The sequence below is a fragment of the Erpetoichthys calabaricus genome, chromosome 11 (genome assembly GCF_900747795.2).
Source record: "Erpetoichthys calabaricus chromosome 11, fErpCal1.3, whole genome shotgun sequence".
In the NCBI taxonomy this organism is placed as follows: domain Eukaryota; kingdom Metazoa; phylum Chordata; class Cladistia; order Polypteriformes; family Polypteridae; genus Erpetoichthys; species Erpetoichthys calabaricus.
Genome location: NC_041404.2, coordinates 81,107,528 through 81,134,178, shown reverse-complemented (window position 1 = coordinate 81,134,178; position 26,651 = coordinate 81,107,528). Strand labels below are relative to the sequence as shown.

General features: G+C 38.4%; 1 protein-coding gene across 1 annotated transcript; it reads left to right on the top strand.

Annotated features, from left to right (window-relative positions):
- Nucleotides 1-734: 734 nt before the first annotated feature.
- Nucleotides 735-21,850, top strand: ubl4a (ubiquitin like 4A). The gene is made up of 4 exons (XM_028813452.2): nt 735-922; nt 8,960-9,065; nt 11,023-11,225; nt 21,168-21,850. Exons 1-4 carry the CDS (start codon nt 875-877, stop codon nt 21,276-21,278), a joined length of 468 nt encoding a protein of 155 aa, XP_028669285.1. The 5' UTR covers nt 735-874; the 3' UTR covers nt 21,279-21,850.
- The last annotated feature ends 4,801 nt before the right edge of the window (nt 21,851-26,651 follow it).

Sequence of the window (26,651 nt, the reverse complement as noted above, 5' to 3'; positions counted from 1 at the left end):
CACTGATCTTGTACCTGACATGCTGCTAATACAGTCACCTCAGCAAAGGTTGCCCCCGTCTCTCTTACCGACCACCCACCTAAACAAATAATGGCAATTAAAAGAGCCTTCCCTAAATAGCCCTTGGTAGCAGATTTGTGAAATAACAATGGCTCGTGATTTTAAAAGGACTAGCGCTGCATACAATAACTCAGTCTTAGTCCTGCCTTTGTAAATCTGTGAGTGTCATGCTAAGTAGCCCACCATATTTTAAAGACTGGAGATTGATTGATTTTTTTTTTTTTTTGCCATGGCTTTAGTGTTGCTAACGAGAACATCAACTGTCTTGCCCCCGATTCAGTCGAAGTGGCTAACGTGTTGTATCTGACTCGTTCCTCGGTCCCTAAATGGCGGGTGTAGTGGATAGCTTTATTTATTTCAAGACTTTCTGCAGTTTTCTAAATCCATTATATTTTGGGGATTGGGAGTTCGATTGAGAAGAATTGGGCTCAAGCAAAAGCCAGCCCATCACGGGACCGATAGCGTAATGCATGTTTTTTAAATGTAATTTGCTGAATCAGTATTACATCGTATAGACATCTAACGTTCCTTATATCATTACAGTCGGACATATAGTCCTGCCCCATCCAGTGTTGGCAGCGAAGGATACTTGCCACTTTTTTTTTTTTTTGGAAAAGTAATTGGTTAAAGAGCGCCCTCTAGAGTCCATCGTCGCACTCGAATGTAAAGTTACCCACTTCTAAGTAGTAATTTAAAGGAGCCGCGCACCGATTCATGCGGCCGGCTGGTGAAGTGTCGGAAAACGTTTGAATTGTACATACATATATTTCTGAATCAGTTCTGAGCATTGACTTGAACTTGCTTCTTTTTAGATATGCTGCTAACCGTGAAGCCACTCCAGGGGAAGGAGTGTTGTTTACAGGTAAGCGAAATCGAGACCTTGAGAAAGAATTGATGTAACCGCACCATAAATCGTTACATGTGCTGTGGAAGGGTCAGGAAACACCGGGGATTGAAAGGCCGCCGATCATCGACGATGAGCCATCACATTTATTGAATTTCTGTACGTCAGACAGTGGATGCGGAATACAACTTTATGACTGTTAGCTTAACAACTTAATGAAGATTCAATGGGAACGAATGAATTTCCTGAAACATCTGTTTAAATAGTGGTAAGGACGGTTTAATTAAGATTGACCGGCGCACATTTTAGTTGTGGGTTCGCTGTATTACAGATCTTCCACCTTTCATTTTAAAAACAGTCACTTCCATATATTTCCAGTTTGTACTGCATTGCGATCGAAACGGGAAGGCATTTGACCTCAGCAGTAACAAACTTTATATCGTGTTAGTGTCGAGAGACGCGTATTGTGTGAGCCGGTCAGTTTTGAGCGCTGACTTGGGTTCGCTTCACTCCCGCCTGATACTTCGTTTAAAACACATTTCCTGCTTTCAATAAAAAATGAGTCTAATCCGATTTCCCAAAGTGTAAATTCCCGGTGACGAATTCGACCCTAATTTGCAGTGCAGTTCTTACAACTGAACAGTAGCAGACATCCTTTGCCTTACCTTACATTTTCTGGTTCACTTATTGTCCAAGGTTTAAATTAACCCAAGTTTGAACTTAGTTATTCAGACATCAACACGCAAACTAGCTAAACTTTCTTTAAAACTTCATGTGTAACTGTAATCAAACTTTTTTCAGAAGTACGATAGAACGAAGTATTCCGTAATAACGCATGAGCACATATTTTTGCTAAATTTCCAAACAAATACATAAAAATCACAAGAGTGCTGAATGGAAAAAAGAGGAAAATCAAAGGTTGAATCAATCAGATAGTCTTGTTTAATAGAACTATTAACATTTGGAAACCTCAAAAAAGATTTATTGATCAAAAGACGATCACCTTGTAGTATCTAATTAACAAACTCCAAGTAAAATGAAAATTAAGTATGAGCTGAAATGAGAATCTAGCATTGGTATACTAGGAGAAACTTAGAAATCACCTGATAGCAAGAATAACAAACATAGCACTATGAAAACAAAGAAATGGACTGAAAGGACAGGACAAAACACAGAGAAGCCAGAGAGAGTCTGCTTTAGCTCTTAACCTTTAATCTAAAAGTTATGATGAATGGAACCTCCAAAACAGATGTTGTGTAAGAACCACAAAACTAGGTGATTGTCTGTCAAACGTATGGAATAGGGAGGGGACTGGACCCTCAGGATCTTCACAGTCTCAAAGATTTGTAATGGTAAGCGTCACACGCAGGTTTTCTAGGATGCTGATTTTGATGACTCCTTACGTTAAGTTAAAATAACTGGGAGAAGGATGGTTGTGGTGTTTTGTGAACATTGAATTTGAGCTAATTTACTGTTAAACATTTTACCTTAAATAAGGAAACTGGTGGGTCTGAAAGTCACCAGTTTTACTGAAAACTGGTCTAAAACCTTTTCTCTTTTTTGTGTATTCTTGCTCCGGTTATTCTTGGAAACAAAACTGAATGTTTCTGAACTGCTACTTTCATGGCTGTGCATTCTATTGGTACCAGTGACAGTCTGAATGTCTAAATGCTTAGAGAACAGAGGGAAAGGTTAATAACTAAAAAAAAAAAAAGAGATGACCGATATCAAAGTAAGTTTGCAGGGTTAGCTTAGAGCAAGTTAATTGCCGATAATTCTACTTCCAGGAGTAGACAAAAAATAATTTCACTACAATGACAAGGACTCCTGGCTATTTTTAAAAACCATTGTAGCATCTTAGCATCTTAGAACAATGGTATTTGTTCTTGTGGAAACAGTTTTTATAAGCACCATCTCAGAAGGTAAATACATATGCTCAAGATTTCTCTGCCTTGAAGTGGACACATTGAGCTAGTTTTATGGCTTTTGTTTCACATTTTAATGCCTGGTGACTTTGTAATATCAGTGTTTTTCTTTTAAATAAACTCTCTGATTTCCAGTATTAGAAGCAACACTTTAGACTTTCCACCAGACACACACATTCTGATTTGCAACAATTCTTATCTGTTTGCTTGTCCTCAGTGCAGAACAGATGAATCATGACGCTTGCCCCTAGTGTTTTTCTGCCCCGAACTTTTTACTAGGATTGAAAAGAAATGGGTGTGGATGTGATTTTTGTAGAGGTGGTCGTCTGTTTGATGAAATGGAAACTGGGACATAGAGTGCAAGTCTTCTGGCAGAGAAGGTTAGGAACTCGTGGAGTAGCTTGCAAAATACCTGCTCAATGTAGTTTGACTCACTTGTACACATAGCATTGGCTTTGAGACCATACCTGGTGATCAAGGGTGGTCTGTCTTTCTCTTTTGTTCAGCAGGAGCTGCCTCAGATTAGTGTGGGAATACTTGCACTCATCCTAGATGGGTGTCTTGTCATTGGAGTATAATGAGGGGCCCAGTTAATGTGCTATCTAGGGAAGAACTTTGACTATTTGTGTGTATGCACCAAACAACAATTTGGAGTATTCTGCATTTACAGTGACATTAGATACCAGGCTCTGCAGAGGTGCCATGTAGCAACTCTCTAGTCCATCTGGGGGGACTTACATGCAAAGTGAGGGGGAAATCTGGAGTGGTGTGACTGGGAGGAGTGATGACCTACCTTATCTGAATATGTAAAGTGAAATGTTACATAGAATTAAACATTATGCATCTAAAGAAAGCAAGAACATTTTTGGAGTTTATCGGTTTTGCTGCCTCTGGAAAAGCTTACTTTACTTATTGGGACTGGCCACTTAAATTGTGAGAGATTATATATTTAATCATTACCATCTTGTATGTGAAGGTATGCTTTAAATTTATAATTAATATCATTCTGTGATTTCGTTATCCAAAACTGGGTGTTGTGACTCAGTGTAAGCACCATCTACAAATGACAAAACACCAGTGGTTGTACACTAACACATTTGGTGGCACCCATTCTCAGTTTTAGTGTGAGTACAATTTAGGATCGATATAGCAGACGTTTTTAGATGTTTTGTTATTTTAAAAGATGGACACGTTAAAGTGACATCAAAATGGCAATAAAACAAATGGAGTATGCTATGATGATCCTACTACCAAGTCTCTTCAGAAGCTGCTATGGAATGACCTGCTTCTTTACTGCATTCATACTTCCTATCAGGAAGCTGTGCTTAATAAATCATATAATATGGCTTACATCAGTTTTCCCCATCTGTTTTTTTACCAGTTTATCTATCCATCATTCAATATTAGCATGTGCTTTGCACTTCAGAAACTTGCCTTTTCGAGTATTTTGATGTATGTAGTGCTGTCGGCGAGTGGCGGTGTTTGTTTGAAATTATTTATGTTCACCTCCCATGGCATCTTCAACTGTAGACTCAATGCAGTGCCTTCTATGTCTGTGTCTGACACTCCCTTTTAGCTGCCCTGGGCATCAAGATTTTCACCACAAAATTACTTTATATTAACTGACCGTCTTAACCTGTAGTATTAATGATCCAAACTTGATTACATTTAGGATGTTTTATGGGTTGTGAACAAACAAAACACCCTAAATCCAGCAGAAAATCCAGTAAAGTCAATAATGGGTCATACTGACCCAAAAGACTTGGTAGTGTTCAAAATGTGCAGCTGTTCAAAATGATGATATTTGGAAAATAGTTTGCTTTTTGTAATGTTAGGTCACTTTTCTAAAACCCTTCAAATTTCTGAGCTGAAAAAAGATGCCATTTAGGATGTCTGTACTGGTTGTGAACAAACAAACCACCCTAAGTGAACAGTAAAATTCATTAAAGTGTATGGTGGGTTAAAACTGACCCAAAGGACATGGCAGCATTCAAAGTGGTTAGCAGTTGTACAAAATTGTGACATTTGGAAACTTTTTTTAAACTTTTTTCTGTTTTATAAAGTTAAAACACTTTGCTAAAAGCCTTTATAATTTGGAGCTGGAAGGATGACTTTTAGCACTTTTTTATGGGTGGTGAACAACGAAATAGACCTGAAAGACATGACAACGTAATTTTTTTAGTAGCTGTACAATAATGGGATGCTTAAAATAGCTTTTTTTTATTTTAAATATACAAGTACATTTCATTAATTTGGGCAAATGCAAGAAACTTCCCAAGGTTTCATCCTGAACACATGACCTTTACAGTACTTCTACTGGTTTCAAAGAGTAAAAAAAAAAAGGATAAAATTTGACCTGAAGATGTTGAGAGGATATATACTGTATAATATAATGTGCCGGATGGCCCTCCAGTAAAATGTGAGCACGCCGAAGGGCTGTCTGCCACTATATATATATATATATATATATATATATGTATCTCTATAATATACAGGGTGAGTCAAAATTATGTTAACACTAATGGATTATTTTTTATCTTGACCACACCTTTCCAGGTAGATGGATAGGTCGTGGTGGACCATTGCCATGGCCTCCACCCTCCCCTGATTTGACACCCTGTGATTTCTGGTTATGGGGTATGGTGCAGGAGTGTGTGTATAGCAAGAAAGTTCATGATATCAGTGACATGAAGGACAGAATACGGACTGTGGTATCATCTATTCCCTGCAAAATGTGTGTCCGGGCTTTAAATTGTATTGTTGCTCGTTGGTTTTTGTGTGTTGGACATGATGGTGAACAGGTAGAGAGATTCCTGTGAATCAGCTTGCACATATGAAGTATTTTTGTTTGAATAAATTGCTTCCACCATTCAAATGTTAACATGATTTGACTCACTCAGTGTATGTATGTGTGTGTGTGTGTGTGTGTGTATATATATATTCATGACGGTGCCCTCTTTCAGTTGTGAGAAGCAGATCATAGAATGGTTGAAATAGTTTTTCTGTCAAATAATGCAAAGTGTACGCGACACGTGTTTCGCCCTAATTCTGGGCTCATCAGGCGTACACACTCACTGCATCCCCTCTCGGGAATCGAACCTCGAACGTCAGCGGCAGAGGCGAAGCCCCTAACGCTGTGCTACGGCATGTGGTTCGTTCATTTGACAGCATGTAGATCGGGGTAATTACATTCATGGCATTCGTAGTCTGAATCACAATCTGATTGTATGGGTGGTTACCTACCAGGTAACACTTGTGGTTTATATATATATACAGTGCATCCGGAAAGTATTCACAGCGCATCACTTTTTTCACATTTTGTTATGTTACAGCCTTATTCCAAAATTGATTAAATTCATTTTTTTCCTCAGAATTCTACACACAACACCCCATAATTACAACGTGAAAAAAGTTTACTTGAGGTTTTTGCAAATTTATTAAAAATAAAAAAACGGAGCAATCACATGCACATTATAATATATAGTGCTTTCTTTCTTTGTTTTTTTTTTTTCCAGTGAACATTACTTCAATTCTGTATTGATAGAAGGAAACTTTTTAGGTGGTGCCTATTCATTATGTCCAACCCCATTCCTTTTACAATTTTATGTTTTTCTGCCTGCAGATCTGCCTTATCATTGTGAATATTAACAAAGGTTTTTCATAAATAATGTAACAAATTCCTATTGAAAATCTGTAGTACGAGATAACTTCAAGGTTGGCTTGCACCGTAAAAAAAAAAAAAAAAAAAAAAGTTTGGGAACCACTGGTATAAGACTTCAGACGTGACTGGTTGGCTGCTTCTTGCATCTCCATGTGTGATTTGTCATATGTGTCTGGAGGGGTGGTTTGTGAGTAGCCTGGTATTAACTAAAATCTGTTAAAAATAATGGATTAGACGTTTCACAACATTGTGATTTACTAAGTAGCACTGTCCTTCTGATGTGCCCCAAAGTAGCATGCTCACTTATTCAACTGTCCCCAAATTATTGTAACATAACGAGAGAGTGGTAGAGCAAGGTGGCCTTTTTGGGAATCTGTTCCATTATTTAAAAAAGTAGTCAATTTCTTTAAAATTGAGACAACTGAAGATTACTGTTCAATAATTTTAAATTCTTTTACACTTGTCAGCTTTGAATGCAACATGATTTTTTCTATTAGAAGTTTTCAGGGTTTTTTTTGGTAGTAAAATCCACATCTTGGTATGAAGCTGAGTTGTCCACAACCCTAATTATCAGGGTTTGGAAAAAAAAAAAAAAAAAACCCATCCATTATCCAACCCACTATATCCTAACTACAGGGTCACAGGGGTCGGCTGGAGCCAATCCCAGCCATCACAGGGCGCAAGGCAGGAAACAAACCCCAGGCAGGGTGCCAGCCCACCGCAGGGCACACACACACACAAGCCAGCACACACTAGGGACAATTTAGAATCACCAATGCACCCAACTTGCATGTCTTTGGACTGTGGGAGGAAACCGGAGTACCCGGAGGAAACCCACGTAGACATGGGGAGAACATGCAAACTTCATGCAGGGAGGACCTGGGAAGCGAACCCGGGTCTCCTAACTGTGAGGCAGCAGCGATACCCACTGCACCACTGTGCCACCTTTAAAAAAAAAAAAAAAAAAAAAAAAAAAAAAAAAGGTTACAGTTATTGTAGAAATATGGGTGGAAAAGTAGCAAAACTTGTCAGATCAAAAGCTCTAGAAGACAACTTTTTATGAGGAAATCCAGCATAATTCAATGTTATCATTTCGTATAATTCTCTAATGTCTTTAATTCAGACCAGGGTTATGATGGGGCTGGGTGGGCTGGGGGTTGGGAGCTAGAGCTTGACCCAGCTAGCATAGAGCGCAAGGAGGGTGCTAGTCCATCAGAGGGTGAACAAATACACATACGCGCAATCAAACACACACAGTAGGGCCAATTTAGTTTTGCCAGTTTGCCTAACCTATGTGTCTTTGGACAGCTGAAGGAAAGCAGTGCACCCAGAGGAAACCCTTGCAGGCAAGGGGAGAACATGCAAACTCCATGCAGAGAGGACCTGGAACGTGAATTCTTGTCTTCTTACCGCAAGGTGGCAGCACTACCACTGTGCCACCCTAAATGTTGCCCGTAAATGTAAAAAAAACCTGCAATACTTGTGGCTAGGCATTCCAGGATTGGTCAGTATACAAGAGGGCTACGGTTGGGAAAGGAAGTTTACAGGGCAGTGACTGAAGAATGAGACTCACATTAGATGTGCATGTGGTAGGGGGTGCACTAAATGACTTTTTGAACTGCTTGCAAAGGTTATGAGAAGGTAAACAAAGGAACTGTGAGCATTTGAGTGCATGGAAATGTCTAGAAGGTGTGTCAGCATTGGGTGGTGAGGAAAGAGGGACAGGACAAGAAAGAGTAAACCAGTAACAGCACAGGATACAGTGGGTTGATGCCCAGAGACTCCCAGAACATAGCAAGATGCCTGAGCAGGTAATAGCCCAACAAATAGTGTCACCTGATACACAGAAATGCTGGGCTGATTAGGCTTGTACTACTGGGACGTTCGTTTAATTTTATGCACTTCTTTCTTCTATAGTCAGTATGTGGTAATGTTTACACTTTTAGTAGAGAAGAATGAAAATTGTGTTACTTTTTAAGTAAAGCCATAAATAAAGCAGTTTTTTTTAATAATCAATTGTGAGAATATTCGGCAGTATAATTCATTACCGGTATAGTCGATATTTATATTCCTACGTTTTAATTTCTTATGTTTCTCAGATCCCACAGCTCTTTCTACACACTCAATAGTACAATAACTACCAGGCCCTTTCAATAAAGCATAAAAATCTTTAAACATTTTCCCTTATCAAAAGGATATCCTGTAAATTGTTTTTTTGCATTTGACACATTCTCCTATAAAATTTGCTTTAGAAATTGAAAAATCATACACTGTGTAAACTGCAAATGCTTTTTATTTAAAAATGTATCTGAATATGACCAACTATATATTTCTAGAATTGTCCAAAATATTATTCAAATGAAAGTGTAAAGTGGCTAGACCAAACATCTGTTTGGTCTAATACAACCTACAGTGTTGTATTAGAGATTAATCATTTCTTATAATTCCTAGTTATGCATATTTTCACAGGTGTCAGAAAATGAGACCATCCTGAATGTAAAACACTTGGTGTCCGAAAGATTAAACATTCCTGTACTTCAGCAGAGGCTCCTCTACAAAGGAAAGGCATTATCAGGTACTGTATGTGACAGTGGATAGTGCTAAAGAGTTGTTGTGTAGAGGGGCTTGCCAGGTTACAGCACTGAAAAGAGAGGGAATTTGAATTGTTTCTTCCATAGTACAGCGGGGAAAATAAATATTGAACGCATCAACGTTTTTCTCAGTAAATATATTTCTAATGGGGTTATTGACATGAAATTTCCACCGGATGTCGGTAACAACGCAAGTAATCCACACATACAACGAAATCAAAACAAACAAGTCCATAAATTAAGTTATGTGTAATAAAGTGGAATGACACAGGGAAAAAGTATTGAACACGTGAAGAAAAGGAGGTGCAAAAAGGCATGGAAAGCCAAGAAACCAGCTGAAATCTAACAGTATTTAGAAACCAATCCTTCCCCCCTGTCGGTGCAAATTAATATCAGCTGGTTTAATACTAATTGATTGCGGAGAGCTTCAGAAAGACCTGGAATTAGCAGGTACAGTTGTTTCAAAGAAAACAATAAGTAATGCATTTAAACCGCCATGGCCTCTATGCATGCTCACTGCGCAAGACTCCACTGCTGAAGAAAAAGCATGTTGAAGCATGTTTAAAGTTTGCTGCACATCATTTGGACAAGCCAATGAAATACTGGGAGAATATACAGTAGTCTGGTCAGATGAGACCAAAATTGATCTTGTTAAATGTCATTGCACACACCATGTTTAGAGGAGAAATTGCGCTCCACATCACCCCAAAAACATCATACCAACAGTGAAGTTTGGAGGTGGGAACATCATGGTGTGGGGCTGTTTTTCAGCATATGCTACTGACAGATTTCATATAATTGAAGAAAGGATGAATGGAGAAATATACCGGGACATTCTTGATAAGACGCTGCTGCCATCTACCAGGATGCTGAAGATGGTCATTTCAGCAAGGCAATGATTCCAAACACATAGCCAAGGAAACTCTTGGTTGGTTTCAGAGAAAGAAAATAAAGCTGCTAGAAAGGCCCAGTCGATCGCCCGACTTGAATCCAATTGAAAATCTATGAAAAGAACTGAAGATCAGAGTTCATAGAAGAGGCCCTCAGAACCTTCAGGATTTGAAGACAGTTTATGTGAAAGAATGGGCCGAAATCACACCTGAGCAATGCATGTGACTAGTTTCTCCATACAGGAGATGTCTTGAAGTTGTCATTACCAACAAAAGCTTTCCTACTAAGTATTAAATACATTTCAGTACACTTGTTCAATACTTATTCCCTCTGTCATTCTACTTTATTACACATAATTTATGGACTTGCTTGTTTTGATTTCTTTGTATGTGTGGATTACTTGCGTTGTTACCGACATCTGATGAAAATTTCATATCTGTAGCCCTATTAGAAATATATTTACTGAGAAATATGTATGTTTCTTTTTAATTCTCTAATGTTAGGTAAACATTTAGTTCAACTGTTTATATTATTTTGTGCCATTTTTATGATTCATTATATTGATGCATAAGAGAAGTAACTATTGGTGTAACTAACTGGTAGGAATCTTGGGTAAAGCAGCTTGAGGTCAAATTCATACATGTTGTTGCTTCATGCATCAGGTGACTAAGTTACAGTTTTCCCAATCTGGCTTCACTCCCATTCTGTCTGGAGAATTGAGTAAGTTATATCAAGATTTGGCCATGCTTTACTACTAGTGAAGCCCATAATAGGTATCTGGCTCCCTGCAAGTCTGTAATGGAATAAGCAGGTTCTAAAATGGAGGAATGCATAAATTTGTCAAATAATATGGAAGGGAGTGTCACTTGTATAGCAATATGTGAATTCGGAATTTAATGTGTTGAGGGTTCAGAATAATCCTTGAAATTAATAAAACATTTTATAACATTCTTTCTTGATGTTACCTGATGTAGAGAAATGTTGTTTTATCTTTAAGTGAATCTGGTTTCATAGCTTTTTTATATAAATGCACTTATTTCTGTTTTGTAGATGAACACAGACTTTCAGACTATGCCATTGGGCAAGATTCAAAGCTAAACCTTGTGATAAAACCCTCGGCAGAGAAACCATCCCCAGAAGACGATCAACCCCTGACGTCAAGCCCCAGTTCAGTTTGGCACAACCTTCCAGCAGTTATCAATAAGCACTTTAGTCCTGCAGATGCTACCAAGGTCTTAGAACAGCTACACAAGGTAAAACACAAGGAAAGCTGGGTAAACACAAAAAGCTTGTTGGGTTTTAACTAATTTCACTTAGTTTCTTTTTTTTTGTTTTAAATCCAGTGTTGTAGATAATTTTGAAGACGTGAGTATCACTTACACAGAGCTCTAGTGCGTCATATTTTCAGATGTAGAGTTATTTAAGACTTATTTTTGTTGTTGATTATGTCTTTGATAAATAAACATAGGAGTCCTTCATTTTTACTAATATTTGTGCTTTTGTAAATTAGAACCCTAACCTAAAATAATCAGTTGAGGAAGTGGATGGATGGATGTTTGTTCTATATAGTAAGCTCTCAGAAACTGAAACTGACTTGGGTGCTGACCAACAAAAAATGATCAGCTAGATTGACTCCATATAAAGAAATTTCTAAAGATATATTTTGTGCAAACACAAAATTTCATTTCAGAAAAATAAAGTGGACACAAAGTTTAATAAATACTACAACCATATGTGAAGCAGCTAAAACCAGAAAACATACACTAGTGAGATGTGTAAAAGTCACATTAAACATGTTTCTGTTTTATAAATGTTATGCCTAATGGAAAAGCCAGACTAATTTTAAAGAAAGGACCAGGAGAAAGAGACATAATGCCAAGCAGCACAGTGTTGCAGAGCTAGCTCCCCTGCATGGAGTTAAAGAGCCCAGGGTTTGCATCCCGAAGGACTATGTCTTATAGGCGGTGGTGGCTCTGAGGTTAAGAATCTGTACTGGTGTGTGGATGATTGCTGGTTCAAATCCTGTTAATGCCAGAAAGGGTCCTACTCTGTTGTGCTCTTGAGCAAGGCCCTTAACCTGAAAAATGTTCCGGGGTGCTGTACAATGGTTGACCCTGTGCTCTAACAACAAAGATGATGTGAAAAAACAATTTCCTCTTAGAGATTAATAAAATATATCAAATCAAAACCCAAACTCCATCTCCCGTTCCATCAATACCCAAATGTTAAACATGGGTCATTACTTAGAAAATTAAAGCTCAGAGGTCTGTTATTCAAGGTAAAAACAAAATAAAGCACACACCAAACAAGTTGGATTTTTATCCACAACCTTGAAAGTGTTTGATGGTGACGACTATACTGTCAAATTGATTACATTAAAAGTCACAAACTTGCCATCATCTCATGGTGGCAGCCACCCTAGCAACAGTACACAAATGCCGCATTCTTGTGCTATCTTAAGTTTTTGTAGCTCTGGCTTGTGATGTTTCACCTTCCTACTTCAGTGCATTTGCATTAATTTCCAGTTGGACTTTTTTGAGAAATGTGAAGATGCTGTTGATTTGTTACTTGGTATGCAAAAAAGCAATTTAAAGATAAGCTATTTTTTAATGAAAATAAAGACCAACCTAAAATATTAATAATGATAAGTATTATTATTAATATCACTTCATTGAAATGCAATTCAACCACAAATACTGCATTTCTGGCTGACCAGGTTATATTTTTGTCATATCATTTTCTAACCCGCTTAATCCAGACAAGGGTCATGGGTGGCGCTGGAGCCTATCCCAACTAGTATAGGGCACAAAATAGGAACAAACTCTGGACAGGATGCCAATCCATCACAGGTTATAGTCAATTTTATAAAATAAAAGATATGAAAGGTTAGCATTATGTCACAAATCAAAGAATTTGGGTAACTTGACTTCCTTTGAATTAGCCGACTTGCAGCACCAACTTCGTAGAGCATTCATGTGGAATTTGTGACATGGAAACTTGTATCATTCATCATAGGACATGAATGCAGTTAAAAAGAATCTGAAAAATGCCATTGGAAAAGATGCTTCATTTTTTCAGTTCTTTTAAAACGAGTTAAAACCTAAAAGTAAACGTCAGAATAGGATTCAGCAATCCCCACAGGACCTGTATAAAGTACTAAATTAAGTCTTGTAAAATGTGGAACAAATGTAGAACAAAACCAACTTGTAACAATGTGCACTGAGCTGTCCATTTTGTTGCTTTTACCCTTGTGCATCAAAGGGGGGATAAAAGCTACTAGTACTGTGTAAGATCGTAAGCATGTTCTACAGCTATATTTGGCTGATGAGATTTATCTGCGCCTTGTAGATTTATATATATAAAAAAATAGTGACATGAAAATTGCAAATGGGAACTCTTCCTCCTGAAACTTGCAGTATCGCCATTTTAGTCAAGGATTTACACAAATGGCACACATGCTAACTTTCAAAAGGTTGAGAAACCCTTCAATATTACAATATAAACTGCAAATGGAAAAACAGGATAGTGCAAACTACTAAATTACTAGCACGCTGTGCATTAAAGGATATGTTTGTTCCTTTAGTCTGTGAATGTACTTTGAATCCTGGAAATTGTAGCATCTAAAGTTAAGAAATGAAGCAATGACTTCTGTCCTACAAGTACAGTTTATGTGTAAGTTTAGTTCCATACAGTAAGAAAGACCGCCACCTGTGCTGAAAGTGTAATACGGAAAAGTCCTACATTGAGTGATAATTTGTGTGGACTTTGAATTTCCTTATTTCAAATAGATCATTGGCTTCTTTACTAACAACAATAAAAGTATTGATGTAAGTAAATGTTGCATATTGTCAGGTTTCATATTTAACAAAAATGTGTAAAAAAAAAAAGTGAAATCAGTGTTTGAATGTTTATATTAAGTGTACCACCCATTTGTTTAATCATTTTGAAACCTGCTGTTTCTATTTTATGGGATTACAAGAAGCCTATCAGAAAAGTATCAAGCACAAGGCATAGGCCAATACCAAATGGCATGTCACTCCATTACTGGGTATACTCAGTGGAGTCCAAGATGAAGAATAAGCGATCAATACGCAACTGTGGTCTGTGACCCTAATTTATTTATACATGCTGCATATCTATATAAAATAGACCTTCAACCCATGCAAATTAATCTTATGCAATTTGGCAGCAGAATATAATAAAGAAAGGAAAGCATTCAGAGTTACAGTATACTCTCTCTGGTCTCATGCTTTTTTTCTTACATGGTGTAGCAAGGGCCTCTTGTAATCTCACTCACTTCGGTGTGTGTTAGCGCAGCTGGCATTAGAAAATGTGAGATGCACATCAGCTATAGACTCTCCATCTCGGTGTGAGAAGGGACGAGACTCATTTCTCCCCAGACTCTTGCTTTCTCAAATTCTTGGCTAAGTGTAGGGTACATCTCACACACTGTTGCTTTCTTACTCACACCGTGTCTTATAATGTGCAGCTCTCACCTGGCTAACTTTGAATTTATGAATGGCACTCTGTCTAACACTGGCTCAGTTGGAGTTGTTAAAGTGCTTTGTCTGCCTTTGCTGTAAGCCTTGTGATAAAGCCCGAGTCCTCTATAGCATAACTTAATAATACACAGTTACACTGCATTTGAAGATATTGATACTGTACATAATAATGGGTCTAGGCAAGTCACGTTCATTGTACATTAGTAGTAGCACTAGAAGTATTGCTGTCCTGTGTACAGAGGACAGTTAGTGTCTTGCCTGTTTGCCAGTTCAACTTGCAACCAATTTGTCTTTGTCTGGTGCTATGATAAATACGAATTAGCTAAAAAAAAAAAAAAAATTAACTGTATTTAATACAGAACACTTGATATACCCCTACTATATATGGATGTGAATTAATAAAGCAATAATGTAATAGCTTCTTAATCCTTTAGGGGCAGTTTAAGCAGCTCTCTAGGGATATTTCATGATACAAAATTTTTCACTGTAATGAATCCTTCACATAAGGTATGGTTCCATGTGACAAAAAGCATAAGAATAATTTTAACATCTTATGCACTGTTATGTTTGGGTTACATACATATATGCATACATTTAGGCTTAATGTTCTATAGAAATGAAAACATCAGATGTTATTTTAAAGGAATAATTATTAAGACACTATGGAAGAATTCTTTCAGTTTAAGGGTCAATCATGTACACGAGGATATGTGTGGAAAGTGCATTTAAGACTGAAGTCGGGGAGCACTGCTTTACGCAAACAGTTATGGGAATCTGAAACAAACTACCAAGAAATGTAGTTGAAGCAGAAACCCTGACAACCTTTAAGAAGAATCTCAGTGAGGTATTAGGACAGCTTAGCTTCGCTTTTGGCTAAATAAATACGTTTGATGGACTGAATTGTCTCCTCTTGTTTGTCAAATTTCTGATGTTACAAGAAGCATACAAGGTTAATAAAGGCACAAAGGTTCCAACAAAATGCAGAAGTCGGGAGGAGAGGACAGCTAAGAGAATGTAAAGACATTTTAGTCATCTTAGCATGTGACACCTTTTGTAAGCTTCTGACAGTGCTGAAAATTTTAAAAGAATTAATTATTTAAAATGACTTTAACAAAAGTACACATTTAGAACATATGACTGAATATGGGGCGGCGCAGTGGTAGCGCTGCTGCCTCGCAGTTAGGAGACCTGGGTTCGCTTCCCGGGTCCTCCCTGCGTGGAGTTTGCATGTTCTCCCCGTGTCTGCGTGGGTTTCCTCCCACAGTCCAAAGACATGCAGGTTAGGTGGATTGGCGATTCTAAATTGGCCCTAGTGTGTGCTTGGTGTGTGGGTGTGTTTGTGTGTGTCCTGCGGTGGGTTGGCACCCTGCCCGGGATTGGTTTCTGCCTTGTGCCCTGTGTTGGCTGGGATTGGCTCCAGCAGACCCCCGTAACCCTGTATTTGGATTCAGCGGGTTGGAAAATGGATGGATGGACTGAATATGTAAACTCAGATTTTTTTTATAAACCTTTGATATTGCTAACTACTATTCAGAGTTTGTCCCAGAGTTTTTCTCATCCTTTACTACAAACAACACAGAATAAGTAACAGATAAAGAAATACTCCACCCAAAAATTATACATTTCTTTAAGTCAATGCCTTCTCTTCTCCTGAAACATAGACAGGCTATGTACAGTTCTCCATTCCATGTACTTCCTTCAGCTGTTTTTATTTACATTCAAATAGTAAGCTTTTAGTGCTGTTTTCTTTATTCTCATATGTTCCCCATTGAGTACAGAGGGAAGGGGTGTAATGACTTCAGTAAGGCTGCCGTTTTCAAGCAGCGTATTTCAAAAAAGGGCAGACACACTTCTAGGTATTCTTGCATACACACCCACTGACACTTGTGCCAGGCCAGTTTACCGGCATTTGTGATTATTTTTATGTTTGAGAATACTGAATTGCCCAAGGAAATCAGAAAGCATGAAAACTCCCCCAAGGCAGACCTGTGGAGCTGTGCAGCAGCAGCACTAACCACCACCCTACAGTATTGCATCACGCATTTTATGCTATTAAGAAACACTCATGTCTGTTCACATGATGGGAATCTAAGCGTGACTGTCCAGCTAATACTCGGTAACCTGATGTCTAAAACAGATACTCAGATCACATGGCTCTTGTTATTCCTCTATGAAGAAATGCGCACTTGATACATGAATGCCCAGTGTTCAATTCTTTTACTTTTTACTGTATCTCTTTAATAGATAAATGGAAAGTTTATTTATGAAAACCACAAAATATTTACTTCAACATTTTTTTTTAGTTTTGTATGGTAGCTAAGGAATAATTAAGCAAATTGCTAAATTTATACAAAAAAGCCATCCACCATATGCATTTGAGGAGGTTAGGGTACAAAAATTCTTATCAACTCGAAATTCTCCATGTATGTCTAACAAATAAAAAAAATATATATGCGATATCGACAGTAAGTTCTGAGGCATTATGGCCTACTATGAAATACACTAAAGTGCCATCTGAGACTTCAATCTTAAACTCCTGCATTTGTACATATAATGAAACATAAAATCTCATTAGGCATGAAGAATTAACATTATATGAGAGCAGGAGGGTCAATAGTGCTGTGTCCATCTTTCCATCCACCTTCCAAACTCACTTTATCCTGAACTGGGTTGCAGAGAAGCTGGAGTCAATCCCAGCAGGTATAGGCTGCAAGGCAGTAATAATCTCTGCACAGGATGCCAGTCCATTTCAGGATGACCACAGCAGACACACACTCTCTCTCGGGTCAGTTTAGCATTGCCAGTCCACTTAACCAGCTTGTCTGTGGACTGTGGGAGGAAAACCATGGGGAGAACATGCAAACTCTACATAGGGAGGGCTCATTATTGTGAACCATGGCCTCCTTGTTGCAAAGCGGCTGTGTTATTATTGCACCTCTGTGCCACCCTATTCCTGGGTCAAGTTATTGAATTTTACATTTTTAAATCAAAAAATTTGCCAATCCAGTTTTTACTTCACATTTTGTTGGTTATTCAGTTAACCATGACTGGAATGCTGTATTTGGGTGTTTCTTGTAACTAGTTCAAACATGTAGTCAGATTAGAGAATGCACTGTTGAGGGTGTCATTGGCATCAGAGCGCACACACACTAGAGCATGTTGATATTTAGAGAAGCATTTATCACATTCTGGCCTGCTTATCTCAAGAAGAATAAAGGAAAGAGTAAAACTGTTTTTTTAAAAGAAACAGAATAAGGCCTACTAACTGAGTTAAAACTAAGTCAAGCACTATGTTACATTGTTACCGAGTTGATTGATTAAACAAGTTAAACAAGAAAGCAGAGCATTGTTGTTTAGAACAAGTTTTGTGAAGCCATCAAATAGAAACCATCTGTGCACTTTGTATCGTGCAGTATGCATTTTCACTTCTCCACCTTAAGTTGGTTAGTTTAAAAACAAAGAACAGTACTGTATGTCCAAACTACTGTAACAGTCTTTTTGATTTTTGACAGGTTTGCCGGGTCCTTAAAAGATTTATAGCTCAAGGACAATTTGCCCAAAAAATATCTCAATACCTGAGGTAGATAAAATATCACGCAGGAAAGTGGTGTTTGGAAAGCCCCTTCTGAGATTTTACAATGGTAAAGAGCATATGCATATGCAAATGGCATTGAAAGGGGTGCCAGATGGATGAAAAATATGATAAAAATGCATTGGATTGGGTGTTGAAAGATAACCCAAAAAACTGAAAATGTGGCCCAACAAAAAGCAACCTGTGAAAGCCCATTTTTTTTCCTGTGAGCAACAATCTTAAATAGCCCAGTTGGGTGAGAAAACCGCGGACCTGGCAACACTGATGTCTGGGTATTTGTAGACTGTCCTTTAACCATGTATCATGTAATTTAATGATGTTGTTTTTGCTTCATATTCTTGGTGCTTTTTAAAATGCCTCTGGATGAAGTGCACTATGTAAAAGATTCTACTTAAATTAGTAATTGATTTTTAAATCCCTGTTACTAATTATGTTATTACAAGCAAAGCCAGAGCCACTACTTAAATCACTTTCTGTAGCTAGCCTAAAGAGGAAGACCAATAGTCCAAACATGTTTGGCAGTCAAAGCCACAATTCTCCATTGATATACTATGCATTTGGAGTCAGAGTGTCCATTCCTTTATTCAGTCATTCATCAATTTATCAACCGACCTGTCCAGTTTTTGAGTTGCAGCACCTATCCCAGCTGTTTTGGATACAAGGTGGAAACCAGCCATAGGTGGGGCATTAACCTAATCTGCACATCCTTAGGACATGGGTGCAGTCAGTTTGATTTTATTCTGGTTGCAGGAAAAAGTATGTGCCATCTGATACTTCCATCTTAAACTACTGCATTTGTACATATAATGAAACATTAAATCAATAGTGCCATGTCCGTCTTTCCATCCACCTTCCAAACCCGCTTTATCCTGAACTGGGTTGCAGAGAAGCTGGAGTCGATCCCAGCAGGTATAGGATACAAGGCAGTAACAATCCCTGGACAGGATGCCAGTCCATCGCAGGATGCCCACAGCAGACACACACACACACTCTCTCTCTCGGGTCAATTTAGCATTACCAGTCCAGTTAACCAGCTTGTCTGTGGATTGTGGGAGGAAAACCATGGGGAGAACATGCAAACTTTATGTAGGGAGAACCCATTGTTGTGAAATTCAGCCTCTTTGCAGAACTTGCTGTTGATTTCAATTCAAACAAATATACCTGTCATTCTTGTATGAATATCTTATAAACGTCGATTGGATGGCCACTAAAGAAAACCCAGGAGGGGATAGACGGCAAGTTGGCTGAGATCTCCAAGGCTGTGACTTTGTTTTTGACTTTCTCTTTTACAATTTTAGTCTCCCCTACTGTCAACTGCCCATAGTTCATCAGTTAATCAACGGATGGATATTGTTGTTTTCCATTTATGTTTAGTCACTTTTCTTCCTTGTTCCCTCTGTGTTTTAAGAAATCTGCATTTATATGTGTACCAGTTCTGTATTTAGTAATTAGTGTAATATGTCCTTGTATTTAAACTGAAAATTGTTCACCACCTTCTGTGCCTGCACACAGTGAAGAGTGCTGTACAAAAAATAAGTTGTAACTGTAATGTTATACAAACGAGTCCTGCTTATGAAAAGGATGTGTCGACTTTCCTAGATAAAATGTTAATTTAGTGTGAGCACTCATTGAAAATATAGACAACATATTGCAGATTGTTTATTGGCATTTGTCAGAATATCCTGTTGGTTATGAATATATTGCCAGCTACAAGACACATGCGAACCTGGGGCCACCTTGCCATTTGTACTGAAAAGATGATGTAAAATAATGATCTTGGACCTGGACGGTTGATGGAAAAGAGACATGCCAAATATTGTATCTGTTACATAATGTGTTATTAAAGTATTAGGTATCGTTGTAAATATTTTTTGTGTATCATTATTAATTAATTTATTTTTTAATACTATACATTTATGTATTTGTTATTTAAATATAATTTAATGTTTTTTAAATATATAGGGTGGTCCAGATCTAACTATGCAACTTTTAATGCAATGCAGTAATTGCATAATTAGATCTGGACCACCCTGTACAATTGGTATAAGGTAGATAGCTACATGACTGGTGCTCAGTCATTCATAATATTCTGTTATTTAAATGACTTTATATATGTTGGGTCGTTTCGGCAGCATACAGTGCCTTCCATATAGTGTGGGACAAAGACACAATTTTTTTTCCTTGATATATCCCTCTGCTCTACAGTTTAAAATGTCAAACCAAACAATGCAGACATGGTTAAAGTGCACATTTCAGACTTTCATTTAGTGGAATTTTGGTCACATCACGTAGAAAGGACAACACTTTTTATAAATATAAATGGTTCTCTCATTTCAAGGCATCATAATGTTTGGGACATAGGGAGGGCACTGTATATTAATAAAACTAGCCACCAAAATGTGGATCTGACTACATAGCCGTGAAAGAGGGCCCCACCCGGCTCCCCAATCCTGATGTCACGCTTCTCCCCACCCCTCGGCCCACAAGCCTCTGTCTCGGATTAGTGCGAATATGTCGCTCCTGCAACTGAACTGTGATTCTTAGCGTCATTAGCGAAGTCAATAAATCAACCGGAATGTTCAAGCAAATTATAGGAAAAACCAAATCTAAATCTGTTAAGTCGTTATCTCATTCGCTAGCTAAGTGGAGGTAAGGAACCTCCCGAGACTGGCGCCTGAGTGAGGAGGTCCCAGCCCCCCTCTCCTCGGCCCGCTAAGTCTCTCGGATTCTCGCAAATAAATCGGTACCGCAAGTGAACTACGATACATAGCGCAATGAGAGAAGTCACAGAATCAACCGGAATGTTCAAGTAAATTACAGAAAAAAAAACCCGATCTAAATCTGTTAAGTAGTTCTCTTGTGAAAGCGGACAGATGGACATTGGAATTTATATATTTATAGAGATGAATTACTGTCATAATCTTACCACTAGCTGACCCCAAGACAGTTTGACTAGAGGTATGACTGCTGGCGTAATGAACTTGTAAGTGATCAGCGTTTTAATTGTACCTCATGTGACACAAACGTGAGCAGAGCTTTGTCTTCTCTTACACACTGCCTGTTCTCCCTTTCTGAATTTCTACCTTTTTCTCCCCCAACAGGATTATGAATGCAGCCTCCGGCAGCTTAGCTTGGATGACATTGAACGTCTAGCAACACGGCTGCTGCACCCCGAAGCAGTCGAATGCATGAATATGTCTTTTTTGGACTAAACACAGTAGCCTTTGTGTTCCTGAAGATGGAATTGCAGGATTACGTACAGCAGGGAAGGTGATGGGTTACAGCAGTTTACAGACTTATGGACTTTCTAGGATGGACTGGAAATGAGACATAACCTTGTTTTTGTTTTTTTATTAATTAACAGTGTTCACCCCACCCAGGCCACCCCTAATTATCCACTGAACTGCGGCACCAGCCTGCTGCACCTTTTTTTTTTTTTTTTTGGCACTGCGGTACAACGATATCCATGTCATACATCACACTGATTTAAGACTCATTTAACAAATGGCTTCTGCTTGCATTTAAGTTTATTGAATTCATTTCCTTATGTGTATTTTTTCTCTTTTTTGTTTTTGTTTTTTGTGTAAGGTATAGTTTGTGGCATGGTTGTGTTATAAATAAATGATGGACATAAAGGCAGATGATGAAAAAGAGTTTGATTCAAAAAGGATTTGATCTCCGACACCAACATGTTTTTAAGTCCCTTAGTTAAACTGAAATTAATTTATGTGTTCAAAGAAAAAGACTTAAGTGAAATAAAGCCCCGTTCTCAAAATACTTCAAACTACAGTGACTTCTTGATTTTCTGAGATGATTATATGGAGATCCAAAAGCAGATTAGTATGTCAATATTTGATTATCTAAATCTATCAATCTTGAATTGGCAGCCTGACAAGTGGATACCGTATTGTGCAGTGCTCACTCTTAGGCTTTACTGTAAAGGCTCAGGTGGTTCTTGTGCTGTGTGTGTGTGTGAGATAGGTTTATATATCCAAGACACAACTGCCTTTGGCACTAATGTTAACTCTCACAAAGATTCGCTTGTATTATTCAAATTCTTATTCACTGTACCACACAGAATATCCCACCCAAGTTATTTTCTCATTGTAGACCACTTGTGTAGAGGGGGGCCAGTCCAGTCTCGGGCTCACACCTTCTCCATCACCAAGAATCTTTGGGCTTTACTGTCAGTATCTGGCACAGTGCGCTTCTCATTAGCTGCTTGAAGTTTGAAATGCGTTTTCTTTTTTCTTGCAGTGTTCAGTATTTAGGTTCCCCTCGCATACACTGCTTACTTAAAAGCCGTTTTCATTTGTCTCATTAATGAAATGTTTAAAATATTAGATATAGCATGAGAAGTACTTGCATTACTGAACCCTCTTTAGCTGTTCCTGGTAGCATTGTGCACAAGGTAGGTATCACGACCAGACGGACAGAACAAAATAATAATTTTAAGACATACACAATTCACAGAATTTTTTTTTGAATGCACTCAGCAGGTATTGTGAGCTTGTCAAATTTAAATGTTACCAATTATGCTTCCATAGATCAGTTTGCTTCTGTTCCGTGTTTATTCCTAGTTAAACCTTAAAGCTGCCCATAAAATTAAAAAGTGTCCATTGCACTTTGGTCTTGAATGAGCAGGTTAAGGACCACTCAGAAGAGGGAGTCACAGCTGACTAAATCATATGTCAAACCAAAAACAAGATCATTTTGAATAAGGGATTTATTTTTGTCTTTTATGTAATGCACGGCATAATGTACAGTAGTTAGAATACAAATGGAGATTGAAAACCTTTGAGGAACAACATTAAACACCATCGTTTTAACTGCCTTGTGTGGAAAGTTGTAAAAGAAATGTTACTAGAAATAAAATCATACTTTTTTTTTTTTTTTTTAAATCATTTTCTGTATACTGAAGTTTAGGACTGCCAGATTTACGTAGATGCACCTGTCATTCGCAGGGTCATCTCATTCTTATTTAGGGTACACATCATGTTTTTGTTATTAATCCAGCAAGTTTTGCATGCAAGCATTTTTTTTTTCAGGCTTTCAACACGTACTTTGATCTTCATCTGCTTGCTTCTCTGCGTAAACGTCAACCCTGAACTTTTCCCAATAAACAGTTCAAGAGGATTTCAGACTCTGTTAGCCGAGAGTAAACAAGGATGAATGTCAATAACATGACTGTGCGTAACCTCACGTGGGTGAGCCCTTGTTCAAAGAAGACACTCAACATAAAGTGTGTGCTTTTGTGCATAACATTTACCAAGTAAAGCTTTGAAAGTTGAATGTGTGTGTGTGTGTGTGTGTGTGTGTGTGTGTGTGTGTGTGTGTGTGTGTGTGTGTTGAAAAGATAGAATAGGCACTGGCCTCCTGGGGCCCTGAATTTGACTAAGACTGTTAGAGTCTGTGGACAAAGTCCTCTTGTGTCTCACGGAGTCCGCATCATCTCAATGAAAGCAAGCGTTTCTCAAATGAGTACCACTGATGGCCATACAATCAGTCAAATGGGTGAGGTTAAAAATAACATTTGTTGTAATTTAATGGACTCTTCAGACTGAAAGCAAAGCTACTCCATTGAGAGCTAACAAGTGAAGCAATGCTGCTGGAGTCTTGTGGGTGAAAGTGATGCGGGATACTGGAATACTTCACTTTTATAGAGCGTGCGGTAACAAGAAGAGCAATTTGGTGAAGGAGCACCTCAGTCCAGCAGCATCTACCACTGAGCTATTTAATGCTTCTATTAGGAGCTTCCTAACCCCTTAAGAATAATTATTTCCGTGTATATAGTGATTTACATAGAGAGTGGGGAGCCACTTCACCCACCACCAATGTTCTGTATCCATACAACGGCAGCCACTCTGCACCACACATTAGCTATGGGGTCCTCAATCACAGTCCTGGAGGGCTGCAGGTTTATTCTTCTAACCCGGTTGCTTAATTAGCAATTCTTGCCAATAATTTAATTTCATGGTCCATTAGTGCTTTAACTCTGCTATTTCAGGTAATACTCATATCCTGGATTTTCTTCCCCTTTCTTAGGATATCATCCAAATCAGGGATCAACACTTGGAAGGAAAGTGAAGAAAAAAAGTGAAGGACTGAGAATTACTCATCCATTTTAGCCTTCAAATCATTTGGATCAGGAGTTACCAAGTCCAGTCCTTGAGGACCACCGTGGCTGCAGGTTTTCATTCTAACCCTTTTCTTAATGAGTAACCTGTTTTTGCTGCTAATTGACTTCTTTTGAGTTGATTTAAATTGACTTGTTCTTGAAGACTCAGACCCCTTGATTGTTTCTTTTTCCTTCCTTATTGTTAGCAGCCAAACAATAATGAGATACAAAGTGAGCCAAAACAACTGCTCTCCATCATACAATATCTGAAAATAAAGAAAGATGATGGTCACTGGAATGTCTGTTTATGCACCACAAGAGCAGCAACAAGCCACAAAATTAAAGAATGGGTTTAATTAACGACAGGAATTGGCACCTCATTGAGAAACTGGTTGGAGTTTGAGGCCCTGACTTAGTTGGTCTTCTGTTAGCTCACTCGCTTCACATTTTATTTCTGTTTGGGTGCCATTTACGGAAAGAAATGAAGCCATTTAGAGGAACGATGGAGAAATTCTGGGAAACAAATCTTAAAAAAGTGAGTCTATTAAAATGAATTCACAATAAGTTAATTAGCAGCACAAACAGGGCACTCATTAAAAAAAGGGTTAGACTGAAAACCTGCAGCCACGGTGGTCCTCCAGGACTGGACTTGGCAACCCCTGATCCAAATGATTTGAAGGCTAAAATGGATGAGTAATTCTCAGTCCTTCACTTTTTTTCTCTTCACTTTCCTTCCAAGTGTTTAATTAAACCCAATAGTGTACGATAAATACACACAGAGGTGTAAAGGGTATTAACAAGCTAAATGGAGAAATGTTGGTCTCTTTTGTCATTTGCATGTTATAATTAGGAGCATTTAAAAACCAGGAATACAGCAGTTTAAGACTAAAATAAGCAATAAGCGTTCAACATCTTAACGAGTGAGACAACTAAAGTGAAGCAGAAGTGTTACTTGAGCAATAAGTGCTTCTTATTAAGCAAAAACCTACAGCCACTGCGGCCCTCCAGGACGGTGATTGAGGACCCCTGCGTTAGCTATTTGACGGTGAAGTGGGGAGACAGATAGCCAGTTAGAGACAGGGCGTGATTGGGGGCCAGAATGACTAGGCCGTAGTGGGCAATTTAGCCTGGATATTGGGTTAAACCCTACTCTTTATGAGGGATGCCCAGTGATCTTTAATGATCACGTAGAGTCAGGGCCTCAGTTGTACCTCTCATCCCATGGACAGTTCCGTTTTTACAGCACGGTGTTCCTGTCACTGCATTGGGATCCACATTCAGATCACAGAGTAACAGGCCTCCCCATCACCTCCTCCAGCAGCCACTCAAGCTTTAGCTAGATGGTCTCCCATCCAAGTACTGGCCAGGACTGAACCTGCCTTGCCACAGGTCAAGTGCTACAGTCCTGCAGATTAACACGACCCGTTCAGTGGATGACCTCGCTCCCGCACAGTTCGCTGCACATTATTTCTGCTGTGGTTGCAAAGTGTTGCACATACGGCTCAGTGTTTAATGTATGCAAGTTTTGAGACCATTTTCTCGTGCAAATGGATGTCAGCGTTTCGGAAAAATGTAGTGTGAACCGGACTGTTGTGGCATTATGAGCTTGTGCTTCTTAGTGTTTTACTGTTTTAACACTGGTCTGGAAAAATGTATATATATTTTTTTGTTCACATCAAAAATCTTAAGTGTTCTTAATAAATTTGTGGGTGGAAAAATCCCAATTTGGCAACAGAATTGCTCAGTCACATCCAGTTTGTGAGAGGTGAAGGTTCAAAATGAACAAACACTATTTTAGGGAAAATTGTAATATATTTTAAAAATAATTATATATAATTTGAAATAATTATTTGTTTTAAAAATAATTTTTACTTACAAAAAGTAGTCGCCTGCTAGTTTTTTTTCTGTTACAATCCTAGATTGGAGTAGAAGATACAATTATCGATCTGCTCTGCAAGCTTATTCTTAACTGGTCAAAGCTGGCAGCACTGTGAGGATTCTGTTTTTTGATTTCTTCAGTGCCTTCAGTACCATCCAGCCATCCGTGTTAAGGGGTAAACTCAGAGTTATGCAGGTGGATGAGCCTATGGGGTCCTGGATAAACAACCATCTCTCCAGCAGAATGCACTTTGAGAGACTCAAGGACGGTGTCTCTGATATTGGGTGATGCGAGCGACACTGGTGCACCACAAAGAACACCTCCGACTGTAAATATAATACCAGGTCATGTCACTTGCAGAAATTCTCTGCACATAAATAGGGTGTATTGATAAAGAAGATGAGATATCAGAGTATAAGAGTCGGATGGAGGACTTTGTTTCTTGGTGAAAGAAAATTGTCTGCAACTTAACATTAGCAAAACCAAGGAACTGATTATTGACTTTTGTCTCAGTAAAAGGCCTCTATGTCTGGTGACCATTCAAGGAGTGGATGTAGAGGTGGGCCACTCCTACAAGAACTTGGGGTT

Excerpts from the sequence above, each read along its gene's own strand:
- ubl4a (XM_028813452.2), top strand. The coding sequence starts at position 875 with ATGCTGCTAACCGTGAAGCCACTCCAGGGGAAGGAGTGTTGTTTACAG. Across the intron at positions 923-8,959 it reads GGAAGGAGTGTTGTTTACAG|GTGTCAGAAAATGAGACCAT; the intron begins GTAAGCGAAATC and ends ATATTTTCACAG. Across the intron at positions 11,226-21,167 it reads TCTTAGAACAGCTACACAAG|GATTATGAATGCAGCCTCCG; the intron begins GTAAAACACAAG and ends CTCCCCCAACAG.